The sequence below is a fragment of the Haemorhous mexicanus genome, chromosome 11 (assembly GCF_027477595.1).
Source record: "Haemorhous mexicanus isolate bHaeMex1 chromosome 11, bHaeMex1.pri, whole genome shotgun sequence".
Lineage (NCBI taxonomy): Eukaryota > Metazoa > Chordata > Aves > Passeriformes > Fringillidae > Haemorhous > Haemorhous mexicanus.
The window spans coordinates 2552828-2565334 of NC_082351.1; the positions used below are offsets into that span (position 1 = coordinate 2552828).

At 46.5% G+C, this 12507-nt stretch overlaps 1 protein-coding gene across 4 annotated transcripts; it reads left to right on the forward strand.

The window, feature by feature from the left end:
• The first annotated feature begins 2686 nt into the window (after nt 1-2686).
• On the forward strand, nt 2687-10798 carry LOC132332100 (uncharacterized). 4 transcript variants are annotated; one of them, XM_059856064.1, is made up of 3 exons: nt 2687-3216; nt 7470-7558; nt 8374-10798. In XM_059856064.1, the coding sequence occupies exon 3, from the start codon at nt 9148-9150 to the stop codon at nt 10072-10074; it is 927 nt and encodes a 308-aa protein (XP_059712047.1). In that variant the 5' UTR covers nt 2687-3216; nt 7470-7558; nt 8374-9147; the 3' UTR covers nt 10075-10798. The 4 variants fall into 4 exon arrangements, with proteins under 4 accessions (XP_059712047.1, XP_059712044.1, XP_059712046.1 ...); XM_059856061.1 differs by having other exon boundaries at nt 7470-10798; XM_059856063.1 differs by lacking the exon at nt 7470-7558.
• The last annotated feature ends 1709 nt before the right edge of the window (nt 10799-12507 follow it).

Here is a 12507-nt window from a genome sequence, read left to right on the forward strand (position 1 = left end):
TGGGGTTTCTGGTAGTAATGGTTTTTATGCAATTGAAAACTGTAGTTAGTACAAGTGTATGTAACCAGATGCAACCCTCCAGAAAGGATGTGTCTGTCCAGACCCATTCCTGTGTAGTGTTTGGGCTTAGCAGTGGCTTCAGGGGGCATTGCAGAGAAAAGCTGCCTGCGGTGTGAACAAGTGAACGATCTCCTTTCATTGGTGGCCAAACTTAGGGAAGAAATTGAAAGACTATGGATTATCAGGGAAAGTGATTGGGAAATAGATTGATGGAGTTCAGGCCTTCCATCCCTACAGGAGGCCCACCAAGGGTCAGAGGACTCCTATGCTGCCCACTGTCAGGCAATAGAAGGACACCTGCTAGAGGAGGGGGAGTGGAAATGGTCCCTGCACAGGGAGGGTATAATAAAAATTCCTCCCAACCCCTATCCCCTAGCCAGGTGCCACTTCAGAAAAGGTATGAGCCCTCGGATCTAGAGAGTCAGTCAGACAATTTAGAAGAAAATTGTCTGCCCAGTGAGCCTCCCAATTATGATTAATCTGTAAGATGGATCGCCTCCTCTACTATTAAAAAGGAAAGAACGGTAATCGTAGTGGGTGATTCCCTTGTGGGGAGAACAGAGGGCCCCATATGTCTACCAGACCCACCCCACAGAGAGGTCTGCCGCCTCTCTGGGGCCCAGGTACAGGATATCCCTGAGGGACTTCCTGGGCTGATTCAGCCCTCTGATTATTATCCACTGCTGGTACTCCAGGCTGGCAGTGATGAGATTGAAAAGAGGACCATCAAGACAATTAAAGGGCACTTTAGGGCACTGGGACAAGTGGTTGATAGGACAGGGGCCCAGGTGGTCTTTTCCTCAGGCCCTTGGTGGCTGAGCAAAACAGTGAAAGCAATAGGAGAGCTCTCCTGATCAGTAAGTGGCTCATGGGTTGGTGTCATTGGCTGAATTTTGGATTCTTTGATCATGGGGCAGCTTTTACGGCACCTGGCCTGCTGGAACCAGATGGGCTCCATCTCTCTGTTAAGGGCAGAAGGTTTTTAGCTCATGAGCTAGTAGAACTTGTTGAGAGGGCTTTAAACTAGGTCTGAAGGGGGAGGGGCATGCAGATGGGTTGTCTGGAAGCAGGCCCGAGGGTGGTAAGCCTGAGTTAGGGGTGAAATCAGCAGCCCAGCTGAGGTGCATGGATACCAGTGCACATGGGTAGCATGGGTAACAAACAAGAAGAGCTGGAGGCCATGGTCCAGCGGCAGAGCTATGATGTAATCACCATCACAGAAACATGGTGGGATGACTCACATGGCTGGAGCACTGCACTGGATGGCTACAAGCTCTTCAGGAGAAACAGGAAAGGGAGAAGAGTTGGAGGGGTGGCTCTTTATATTAGGGAGGCTTTGGACACCATGGATATTGAAACTAATGATGATGAAGTTGAATGCCTATGGGTGAGAATTAGGGGGAAGGCCAACAAGGCTGACATCCCACTGGGAGTCTGTTATCGTCCACCCAACCAGAAAGAAGTGGTGGACAACTCATTCTATAGACAGCTAGAGAATGTTTCAAGATCATCAGCCCTTGTTCTTGTAGGCAACTGTGGTCGGCGAGGGAAGACATGCAATCAATCAATATGATTGGTAAAGCAAGCTTCAATTTATTTTGAGTGCAACGGTACTTTTATATTGCTTCCAGTAATTATGCATACTTGTGATTAGTTCATTGGTGTAGGGCAAAAGGTTGCATTTACATACTCCTCTGACTTTGCGGTTTCTAACACAGGGTTTTTCCTCATTCTTGTTGCTTTTACTTCCTTATTTTTATATTGCAAACCCATACAAAACAATCAGGGACACTGTCCTGTCCTTGTCAGCACATTTTGCAATCTCCCTAGCATGGCGTGCGGCCTACTCATGCTAAGCTTACATGGGGTTTGCTTGTACAACATTTCCAGGGATCTATGGCCCTGTTCATCCAGCCATTCTTCCACAGGCAACTTCAACTTGCCAGACATTTGCTGGAAGCTTAATTCAGTAGAAAAAAAGCAGCCCAGGAAATCTGTAGAGTGTGTGGAGGACAACTGTTTGCTGCAGCTGGTGGGTGAGCCCACCAGGGGAGGGACTATGTTAGATCTGCTGTTTGCAAATAGAGGTGGGCTGGGGGAAGATATGGTGGTTGGAGGCTGCTTGGGGCATAGTGATCATGAAAGTATATAACTGGTTGCATTTCAAGCAGATCTGTAGTTAAAATTAATCAAGTTATAATAAGCAGTCCAGCTCAGCTCCATGAATTAGCCTCTGTGTTTGACTGACAGAAGTTCACATCCAAAGGGGAACTCTCCTAGGATGCAGACATTGTATTGGTTCAGAGTCGGGGGGCACACAGATAGACCAATGAGCTGTTTCGACCCGGGAGTTTTGAACGGGCTATAAAAGAAAGCTCCAGACAATAAGCAGGGCAGTTTTTCCGAGGAAACATGAGTGGTCTGTCTTATGTTATGTCTCAGACATTGGAACTCTAATGTATCAAGAATTCTTGATATTTTGTGAAATCAGGAGGAACATCAATAGGACATTCACATATGACTTCTGGAGGGCAGACTTTGGCCTATTTAGGAGACTTATTCAGAGATTTCCTTGGGAAGCAGCCCTTAAAAACAAAGGAGTCCATGAAAGGTGGGTGTGTGTTGAGAGTCTTTTGCAGGACAATGGACATATGCAACATATGCACAATCCAGCCTTCATAGAGACTGAGTAAGGTCGCCATGTCCTTGAAGGACACGAAAGGAGAAGAACACGCTCAGAAGCAGACACTTCAGGATGCAAAGGCAGACAAGAAAACCGCAGCGAGACGCATGAAGAGGGAAGACTAACTAAAATTAACTGAAATATTAAAATGCGTGCGTAAAAAGGATTTAACCAATCATGTATCAGCTTGAGGCGTGAACAATAGAGAATAGTATAAAAATGGCTTGCTTTTTGTAATAAATTGGCTTCACTTGATCATACTGATCATGGCGCGATGTCCCCTTACTGATCCTCCGCACATTTTGGTGCCCGAACGAGGGACCCGGAGACGGCTATTTCACGGTGGTGAGAGGTACAGTGACAGCCTTCGGGAGGTGGAGAAGCCGGTCGAAAGTATCCTCACTGCCCCGGCAAGAAGAAAAGGTGAATAAAGGAGCTCCAAATTGAAGAAGAAGTGATCTCGCCCTGATCAGGTGAGCGGCTGGGGAGGAATGGGGTTGGACCATGACAGAGATGGGGTTCAGAAACACCTCCAACATATCCTCTTTGAGAGAGGGCAGAAATATGATGCTTCCACTCTGAAGGGACTTATTTACTGGGCATGGGAACAAAACCTCATACCAGGAGCGCAGGTCGCTTTTGAGGTATCGACCTGGGAAGCCGTGGGCGGTGTGTTGTGGGACTGTATTGCTTCGGGAGGACGTGAGGCTAAAGAGGCATCTAAATATGCTACCCTGTGGGAAAACATCGTAGAGGTATTACAGGCAATGAAGGCGGAAAAGAAAGCAGCTGCAGCAGCTTGCGTTGCTTATTCCCCAAGCCCCGACCCTGAGCCACAGGCATTTCCTGCTAGCAAGTTATTTCCTACTACATTAGACGTTCCTTCGTGCTGCCCAGGACCCTCTAGCCCAGTTCCACTAACTAAAGAGGAACTCAAAATCTCAGGACCCTCAGATGAGAAAGAGTCAGGAAGCAGCCTCCCTCGGAGGCTCCAGCTGCCAGCCCGAGAATAAACGTACTCAGGAAAAGGGGGCAGCTGGTGGTGAAGTTTAAGAAATAATGTATTCATCACCTGAAGATGAGGCTAAAGAAGAAAAGACAGATTGACAATCTGCCTAGGTTGAAGAGGAATTAAAAGCTTTGGTAGAAAATTTGCAGAAGTTTGTAATTCAACAAAGTGATCTAGTTGCTCCCCAAAAGGACTATTCTTTTGAAAGGAGGGAGCTGCCAGCTATTTTGAGCTCTGAGAGGGCTCTCGAGGAGCAGAGGGGGAGGCAGATACCCCCCTCGACCACGGAAGTTCGGGAGTTAGAGCTAGATCCCGAAATAGAAACAGCACAAAAAAGAAAGTGGAAAGGTGTTATTACTGAAGCAATAATTGAGGGGACATTCTCCCCTAGTACTATAGAAGCTTTCCCTGTGGTCACCCAAGCTGCAGGGCGAGGATGGGAGCCATTTGATTGGAAGATATTAGAAAAATTGAAAAGCGCCGTTATACAATATGGCTTGAAAGCTCAATTAGCACAATCGTTATTGCAATTCATTTTTACAGCAGATACCTTTATTCCCGCTGATGTTCAAACTTTGGTTAGATTTATTATGCCCCCTCATCAGCAGATTCAGTTTTATAAGAATTGAGAAGGCACATGTAAAAAAGAGGAAGCAAGACCTCAGGCTCAGGGGGACCCATTGTTTGGAATTACAGCACGACAGCTATTAGGAGAAGGTCCCTGGTCCACAGCAACTGCCCAAGCCCAAAGTATCAATGAAGTTTTGCATTTAAGCCAACAACTTGCACACTTCAATCCTTGCATTGCCTGATGGGCTGCATGTTCAGGCTTTTACGCAGATATGTCAAGGGGGAAATGAGGACTTTGATAAATTCGTAGACCACTTGCATAGGGCTATTTATGATCACCCCGATTTGGATCCGGAAACAAAGCAGAAGCTGTTTAAGATGCTTGCCTTTGATAATGCTAACGATAAGACTCGGCGGATTTTAGGCACGTTGCAAAAGGGAGCAGAAGTTGTTTATTTGCTAGAATTAATGACTAGAACCACAGAGAGACCAAAGGCTGCCTATGTGGCTGCTGCAGTACAAGGCGCTGTAAAGCCACTACTTTCAAAATCAGAAAAGAAGGCAGAAGGGAAAAACGTCAAATGTTTTGGGTGTGGGAAGGTCGGACATGTACAGAGTCAATGTTGATCTGTGCCAATAAGGAAATTTTGCTCCATCTGCAAGAAGGATAATCACCACCCAAGAGACTGTAGGTTCCAGGGAAACGGACCACGGACAGCGGCCCCACGCACAAAGACACAAGCTCAGGGAGCTGCATGGGTGGCTCAGCCCCCTCTGGAGGACTTCACTCACTCCAATCCGCAACTCCTGGAAGCGCCGGAATGGACGTGGAAACCGCAGTAGACATTACCATCGCTGACTCTGCAGTACATCTGGTAGAGACTAATGTAAAGGGACCTCTGGGGGGTGGGCTTAGTGCTTTTCTGTTAGGAAGATCATCTGCTAGCTAAAGGGGACTGGATGTAATTCCTGGGGTTATTGATGCAGACTATCAAGGGGTTATCAAAATTATGGCTAGGACATTTTTTCCTCCTGTATCTATCCCTAAAGGATCACAAATTGCTCAACTTGTTCCTTTTAAGTCTTGTGTTCCCTGTAAAGGATTGAAGGAGTGGGGAACAGGCGGTTTTGATTCCACAGGTAACCCAGAAGTGTATTGGGCAATGGACATTACAAGAGGTAAACCAGATAAACTGGTAACCCTGATAAGTCCCAATGGTAATTCTATCACCAAGAAACTGACAATTGATACTGGAGCAGATGTAACAATCATTTCAAGCACTATATGGCTCAAAAACTGGCCAGTGGTTAATCCTGTTTTGGGAATTGCAGGGATTGGTGGACCCAAGCCATTAAATTAAGCAGGGAGGTAACTACCTTTCCCAGATGGAGTGAACGTAACAACAAGACCCTATGTCATGCAGACTCCCGGAAATTTGCTAGGTTTAATAGGCGGGGATATGTTAAGACAACAGAAGGGCACAATTGTTACACAGCCTTTTTAAGAGTGGCCACTGAGGGGCAGCCAATCCTCAAAATTAGCCGGACTACCAATACCCCTATATGGATTGATCAGTGGCTGCTGTCAAAGGAAAAGCTGCTCAAGGTTCAAGAGTTGGTTCAAGAACAACTTGAGGCTGGTCATATAAGACCATCAGCTAGCCCATGGAACAAGCCTATTTCTACAATTCCAAAAAAGAGTGGGGAATAGAGGTTGTTGCACGATCTTAGAGCAGTCAACGCAGTAATGCAGAGTATGGGAGCATTACAACCTGGACTCCCATCCCCTGTTTTGTTACCTGAGTCCTGGGATTTACTGATTATTGATCTCAAAGACTGTTTCTTCACTATTTCACTACACCCTGAAGACATCAGTCATTTTGCTTTCTCAATCCCTCCATCAACAAAGAAAACCCTACAAGAGATATGAGTGGAAATTTTTGCCACAAAGGATGCGTAACTCGCCCACTATGTGCCAGGTTTACGTAGCCTGGGCATTAGAGCCAGTCGGGCAGCAATTTCCTAACTGTGTCATATATCATTACATGGATGATATCTTGGTGGCAGGACAGCAATTGGACTTTGAAAATGTTTTAGCAAGCATGACAACTATTCTAGAACAGAGAGGGTTGAGAATTGCCCCTAAAAAAAGTACAGCGTTCAGCTCCATGGAAGTATCTTGGGTGGCACATTGATCAAGCTGTAGTGAAACCTCAGAAGATTACCATTACTACCGAGATAAAAAACTGTACATGATGTTCAAAAATTAGTAGGAGATATACAATGGATTAGAACTATTTGTGGAATAACTAATGAAGAACTTGAACCATTAATACAGCTGCTAGGTACCTCATCCCGGGCAGACGAGCGCCGATCACTGGACAGGACGCAACAACAGGCCTTGGAACATATAGCCTCAAAGGTTGCCACAGCACATGCACATCACCTGATGGCAGGTGTCCCCGTTCAACTGATGATCATCAAACGCAGCAAGGAGGGTGACCAGTATGCTTTTGCATTAATTTGTCAATGGACGGAGACTTGGGCTAATCCTTTAACCATTCTGGAGTGGGTATTTTTACCTGTGCGACAGCCTAGAACCATTACCACTCACCTAGAACTATTTGCTCAATTAATCGTGAAAGGCAGAGGGAGGATACTAGAAATTTGGGGACAGGAACCGTACGCAATTGCAGTACCTCTAGTCAATGGGTATTTAGAATGAGGAATTAGGCATTCTGTTCCTTTACAAACAGCCCTTACTGATTACGGTGGAAAAGTTCACAATACCTATCTGTGGCATCGTGTGTTGTCCTTGTTAGAGCAGCAGCGGCTGGAGGACAGACCATGGAGATACGAGTCTCCAGTACTAGGACTAACAATTTTTACAGACGCAGGCAAACGGTCTAAAAGGGCTGCTTGTACGTGGCAGCAAAAGGGTTCATGGAATCAGTATATAATTCCTGGGGAGATAGGAGATACATTGCAAACCTTGGAGTTGAAGGCAGTAATTTGGGCCTTTGAGAATTGGAACCATCAGGTTGTTAACATTGTTTCTGATTCACTTCAGGTGGTTGGCTGTGTACAACGCCTCAAAAGGGCAGTAGTTAAGGAAGTTAATAACAAACATTTGTATTCACTTTTAAGCCGACTACTGAGAAATCTGAACCGACGCCAACAGGAGTATTTCATTACTCACGTTCGCAGTCATCAAAATCTCCCTGGTCTGTCTGAAGGTAATGCTCAAGCTGATCGGTTGGTAGCTGCTGTCTGGCCAATGCCAACCTCTGATAAATTTCAACAAGCAAAAAATTCTCATGCTTTTTTACATCAATCTGCAAAGATGTTGGCTAAACAATTTGGTATCCCTCTTACTGATGCCACTGGCATTGTATGATCCTCCCCAGATTGTCAAAGGGATGGCATTGGCTTAGGCACTGGTGTTAACCCAAGAGGTACCCAACCTTTGCAATTATGGCAAATGGATGTAACACACGAAGCAGAATTTGGCCAGAAGAAGTTTGTACATGTTTGCATTGATACTCTTGTGTTATATGGGCTACCCCTTCAACAGGTGAGACAGCACGTCACGTTGAGAAACATTTGAACAATTGCTTTGCAGTGTTGGGAGTCCCTTTAGCCATCAAGACGGATAATGGCCCTGCTTATTGATCTTTAAAGTTTCAATGTTTCTGTAATTTATGGGGTATTCAACATGATACCGGTATTCCACACAACTCTACAGGTCAGGGAATTATTGAGCGAGCCCATCAGCCGTTCGAGGGCATGCTGCAAAAATAAAAAGGGGGAATGGTAGGGGTATCCCCGGAAGAATAGACAGCTAAGGCTATCTTTGTGCTTAAATATCTCAGAACAACAGGAGATAGGGATGAACCTCTTCCCATTCTTGTGCATCATGCCCTCATGCATAGGCCAAGTGAGGAATTACCTGACAGTATTCAAGTCATGTTTAAAAGCCCGGAAACCGGGATGTGGGAAGGGCCAGCAGCAATGAAATTAATGGGAAGAGGTTACATGCGCTTACTTACAGATAAAGGAATTCGCTGGTTCCGGCCAAGTAGGTGAAACCTCACCTAAAGTCACACCTGCCAGCTCTGTCCAGAAGCAGAACGTCGGCGACAGCACCAACTCCAGACGCAGCTGAACCTGATGCTCCAGCACCTGAGGGTTGAACAATGGCTGAACATTTTTTCCACAGCTATTAACAGATGTGGGCCAACTAGCTGGATCTGGGGTTACAGTAACCAGTAACGACAGCCTACCACCATTTCCAATACGGGTCTTATATCAAATTGAATGAGCTTCTTCTGTTCATGGCTATTTTTGCAAACCATGGATCAGGGTCCAGTGTGTTAAGTGCAAACTGAAGTGAAGGCGATAAGTCCGTCAGGAAAACAAATCTTTTTATACCTCACAGGAAAAAGCAAAAATTTAGCTCTATTAATTTAGATTTAATAGATGTTTTAGTGTACTTAATATGCCTACTTTTCAGCGCACGTTAGAAATATTTTTTGGGCCTAGTCATAGAAGACAACCTCCCCCTGAACCCCTTAGAGGGATATTTTTAGAACGTTGGAATTTTAGCCAGGATTGAAACACGGGATCAGCAAAGTTTGCTTTGGATTCAATTACAATTGGCAAAACAGGCAATAGCAAATCAAGTTGTATTGCAAATTCAGATTACAGCTGCAGAGTGTAGGAGAGGAATAGCAGTGCCACAACAGCATCACGTTTCTGACAGTCAGTGGGACGACGCCAAAGAATATTGGCTAAAGCGTAGACGTGATCGGCAAAGCTGGCGACAATGGCAATTGTCCCGCAACTAATATTGATGATAATCATTACAGTAATAGGAAAAACGCAGGGCTTGCATAACACTGATCAGCGAACAAACATGTGGGTTACATGGGCTAATCAAACAGGGCAAGAATCAATTTGCTTATCATTGGCTACACCTTCTGATCCTTTTTGTACTTGTTTAATTGGAGTTCCATTAGATTCTATGGAAGAATTTGGACCTTGGACTAAGGCCACAGTGCACAAAAATTTAAATGATGCTTGGTTACGTTGGTGCACAGTCCAAAGGTGGAATATCCAGGGCGGACCAACCTCTGCAAATTGGTGTGACACTTTTGGGACTTCAGTGAACCCCCTGGGAGCAGAAGCTTTTACAATTGCCCAGGGATTGGATATCACTGGCACGGAGCCACAGGAGCTAGACATCCCGGGTTCTATGCCAGGCAATTACTGTTTATTTTTTGGGTATTATTCCGTAGGCTCAGATTTGTTTAGCATAAAAGAGGGACGACCAAAAAATGATAGCACTTGGATATCCCCTGGCTCCTCATGGTACTACAATACCACAGATTATTGTAACAATTGTATAAGGCCTTTACCAACAGAGCAAGGTGCAGCTAAAATGCTACCTCCTGGGGTTCTCCTCATTTGTGGGGAGAGAGCCTGGCCTGCAGTGCCCCAGAAAGCGTTGGGAGGACCATGTTATTTCGGCAAACTAACATTATTTGCTCCTAACATCCATCAGGTATTTAACATCAGTCACAAGTCCCAGTGGTCAAGACGTAGTGTGCATCAGTTGGGCCCTGAACGTAGAGATGAGGTACAATTGTGGGACTCACCATCAGTTATATTGGCATCATTTTTCACACCAGGAGTAGCCTCCGCACATGGCCTGACACAATTAAGGCGGCTAGCATCACATCCACAGTGTTAGATGAACTCACCACTGATGTAGGTAGCATACACCATGCTGTGTTACAAAACAGGGCTGCCATAGATTTTCTATTGCTAGCACAAGGGCACGGGTGTGAAGATTTTGAAGGGGTGTGTTGCATGAATCTCTCTGATCACTCTGAATCAATTCACAAGAAACTTTCGCAACTCAAAGAAAACATCAAGAAACTTAGGGTTGTTAATAACACTGTTGATGAGTGGTTAAAATCTTGGGACATTACAGGTTGGCTTAAAGACTTAGATAGCTTTGGCGTTATGGTTTTTTGCATCATTTTAGTAATTTTGCTTATTGTACCCTGCTTATTATAGTGTGTGCAGAGAATAACTGAACGTGCTATTAATTCAGTCTGGCTTGTGCAAAAACAGGACAGGGGAACTGTTGAGAGTTTTTTGCAGGACAATGGACATATGCAACATATGCACAATCCAGCCTTCATAGAGACTGAGTAAGGTCGCCATGTCCTTGAAGGACACGAAAGGAGAAGAACACGCTCAGAAGCAGACACTTCAGGATGCAAAGGCAGACAAGAAAACCGCAGCGAGACGCATGAAGAGGGAAGACTAACTAAAATTAACTGAAATATTAAAATGCGTGCGTAAAAAGGATTTAACCAATCATGTATCAGCTTGAGGCGTGAACAATAGAGAATAGTATAAAAATGGCTTGCTTTTTGTAATAAATTGGCTTCACTTGATCATACTGATCACGGCGCGATGTCCCCTTACTGATCCTCCGCAGGTGTGCTTCAAAACAGAGATCCTGAGGGCACGGGAACAGACTGGTGGATGAGGGAAAGGCTGTGGATGTGTCTGTTTGGACTCCAGCAAGGCCTTTGGCACTGTGTCGCACAGCACGCTCCTGGAAAAGCTGCAGCCCAGGCCTGGGACAGGAGCACTCTGGGCTGGGTTCAGAACTGGCTGGCTGGCCGGCCCAGAGAGTGCTGGTGAGCGGTGCTGCATCCAGCTGGCAGCCAGGGGTGTCCCTCAGGGCTCTGTGCTGGGGCCAGCTCTGTTCAATGGTTTTATTGACAACATGGATGAGGGGATTGAGCCTTTCATTAGTAAATCTGCAGACCACACTAAGCGGGGAGCATGTGTCCATCTCTTGGAAGGTAGGAGGGCTCTGCAGGGAGACCTCAAATGGTTGGAGGGATGGGCAGAGTCCAATGAAATGAAGTTTATTAGGTCCAAGTGTCTAGTCTTCATTTTGGCCACAATAACCCCCTGCAATGCTCTGGGCTGGGGACGGTGAGGCTGAACAGTGCCCAGGCACAAAGGGACCTGGGGGTGCTGGTGACAGCCCGCTGGACATGAACCGGACGTGTGCCCTGGTGGCCAAGAGGGCCAACGGCTCCTAGCCTGGATCAGGAATGGTGTGGCCAGCAGGAGAAGGGAGGTCATTCTTCCCCTGTATTTGGCACTGGTGAGGCCTCACCTCGAGTGCTGTGTCCAGTTCTGGCCCATCAGTTTGGGAAGGAGGTTGGGACAATTGAGCACATCCAGAGGAGGCAACGAGGCTGCTGAGGGGCTTGGAACACAAACCCTGTGAGGAACCACTGAGGGAGCTGGGGTTGTTAGCCTGGAGAAAAGGAGGCTCAGAGGTGAGCTTGTCACTCTACAACTTCCTGAAAGGGGGCTGTGCTCCAGTGGAGTTGGTCTCTTTCTCCAGGCAGCAACTGACAGAACAAGAGGACACGGTCTCCAGCCATGCCAAGGGAAATGTAGGTTGGATATTAGGAAAAAGTTTTTCACAGAAAGATTAATAAGGTTCTGGAATGGCCTGCCCAGGGAAGTGGTGGAGTCACCATCCCTGGATGTGTTTAAAAAAAGACTGGAGGTGACACTTGGTGCCAAGGTTTAGCTGAGGTGTGGGGACATGGGTTGGACTTGATGATCTTCAAGGTCTTTTCAAACCTAGTCATTCTGTGAATTCTGTGAATTCTGAGCATCCCCAGGGACACAGCCTGACCAGCAATGTCATCAGGCCACAAATAAGATTTACTGAGCAATGGGCCTGTGATACATAAAAACAACCATGGCAGTCCATTTGTACAGATGGGAGTGTACTCTGGGAGTACAGCTAAAGCCATGAGGTCACAGCACGCCATGAGGTCCCAGAGGTCCCAGAGCCCTGTGATTGCACAGCAGCACAAGGACCCAGCAGTCAGTCCCTGAGCACAACTGTTGCGGCAGCAGCGGCGGTGGCAGCAGTGGTGTTGACATTGGGACAGCGGTGTCAGGACAGCGGTGGCAGCAAGAGCTGCGGGAGTGGCAGAGGGCAAGGCACCAAGGCCCTTGCTCTGCGCCTCTTCCTGCTGCTCCTCCTGGCCGTGGCCCTGCCTGCCAGGGCTGCCCAGGCTGCTCCGCTGAGAGCACATGGAGAAGGTGAGCTGGCAGCGTGGCTCCCCTTTCC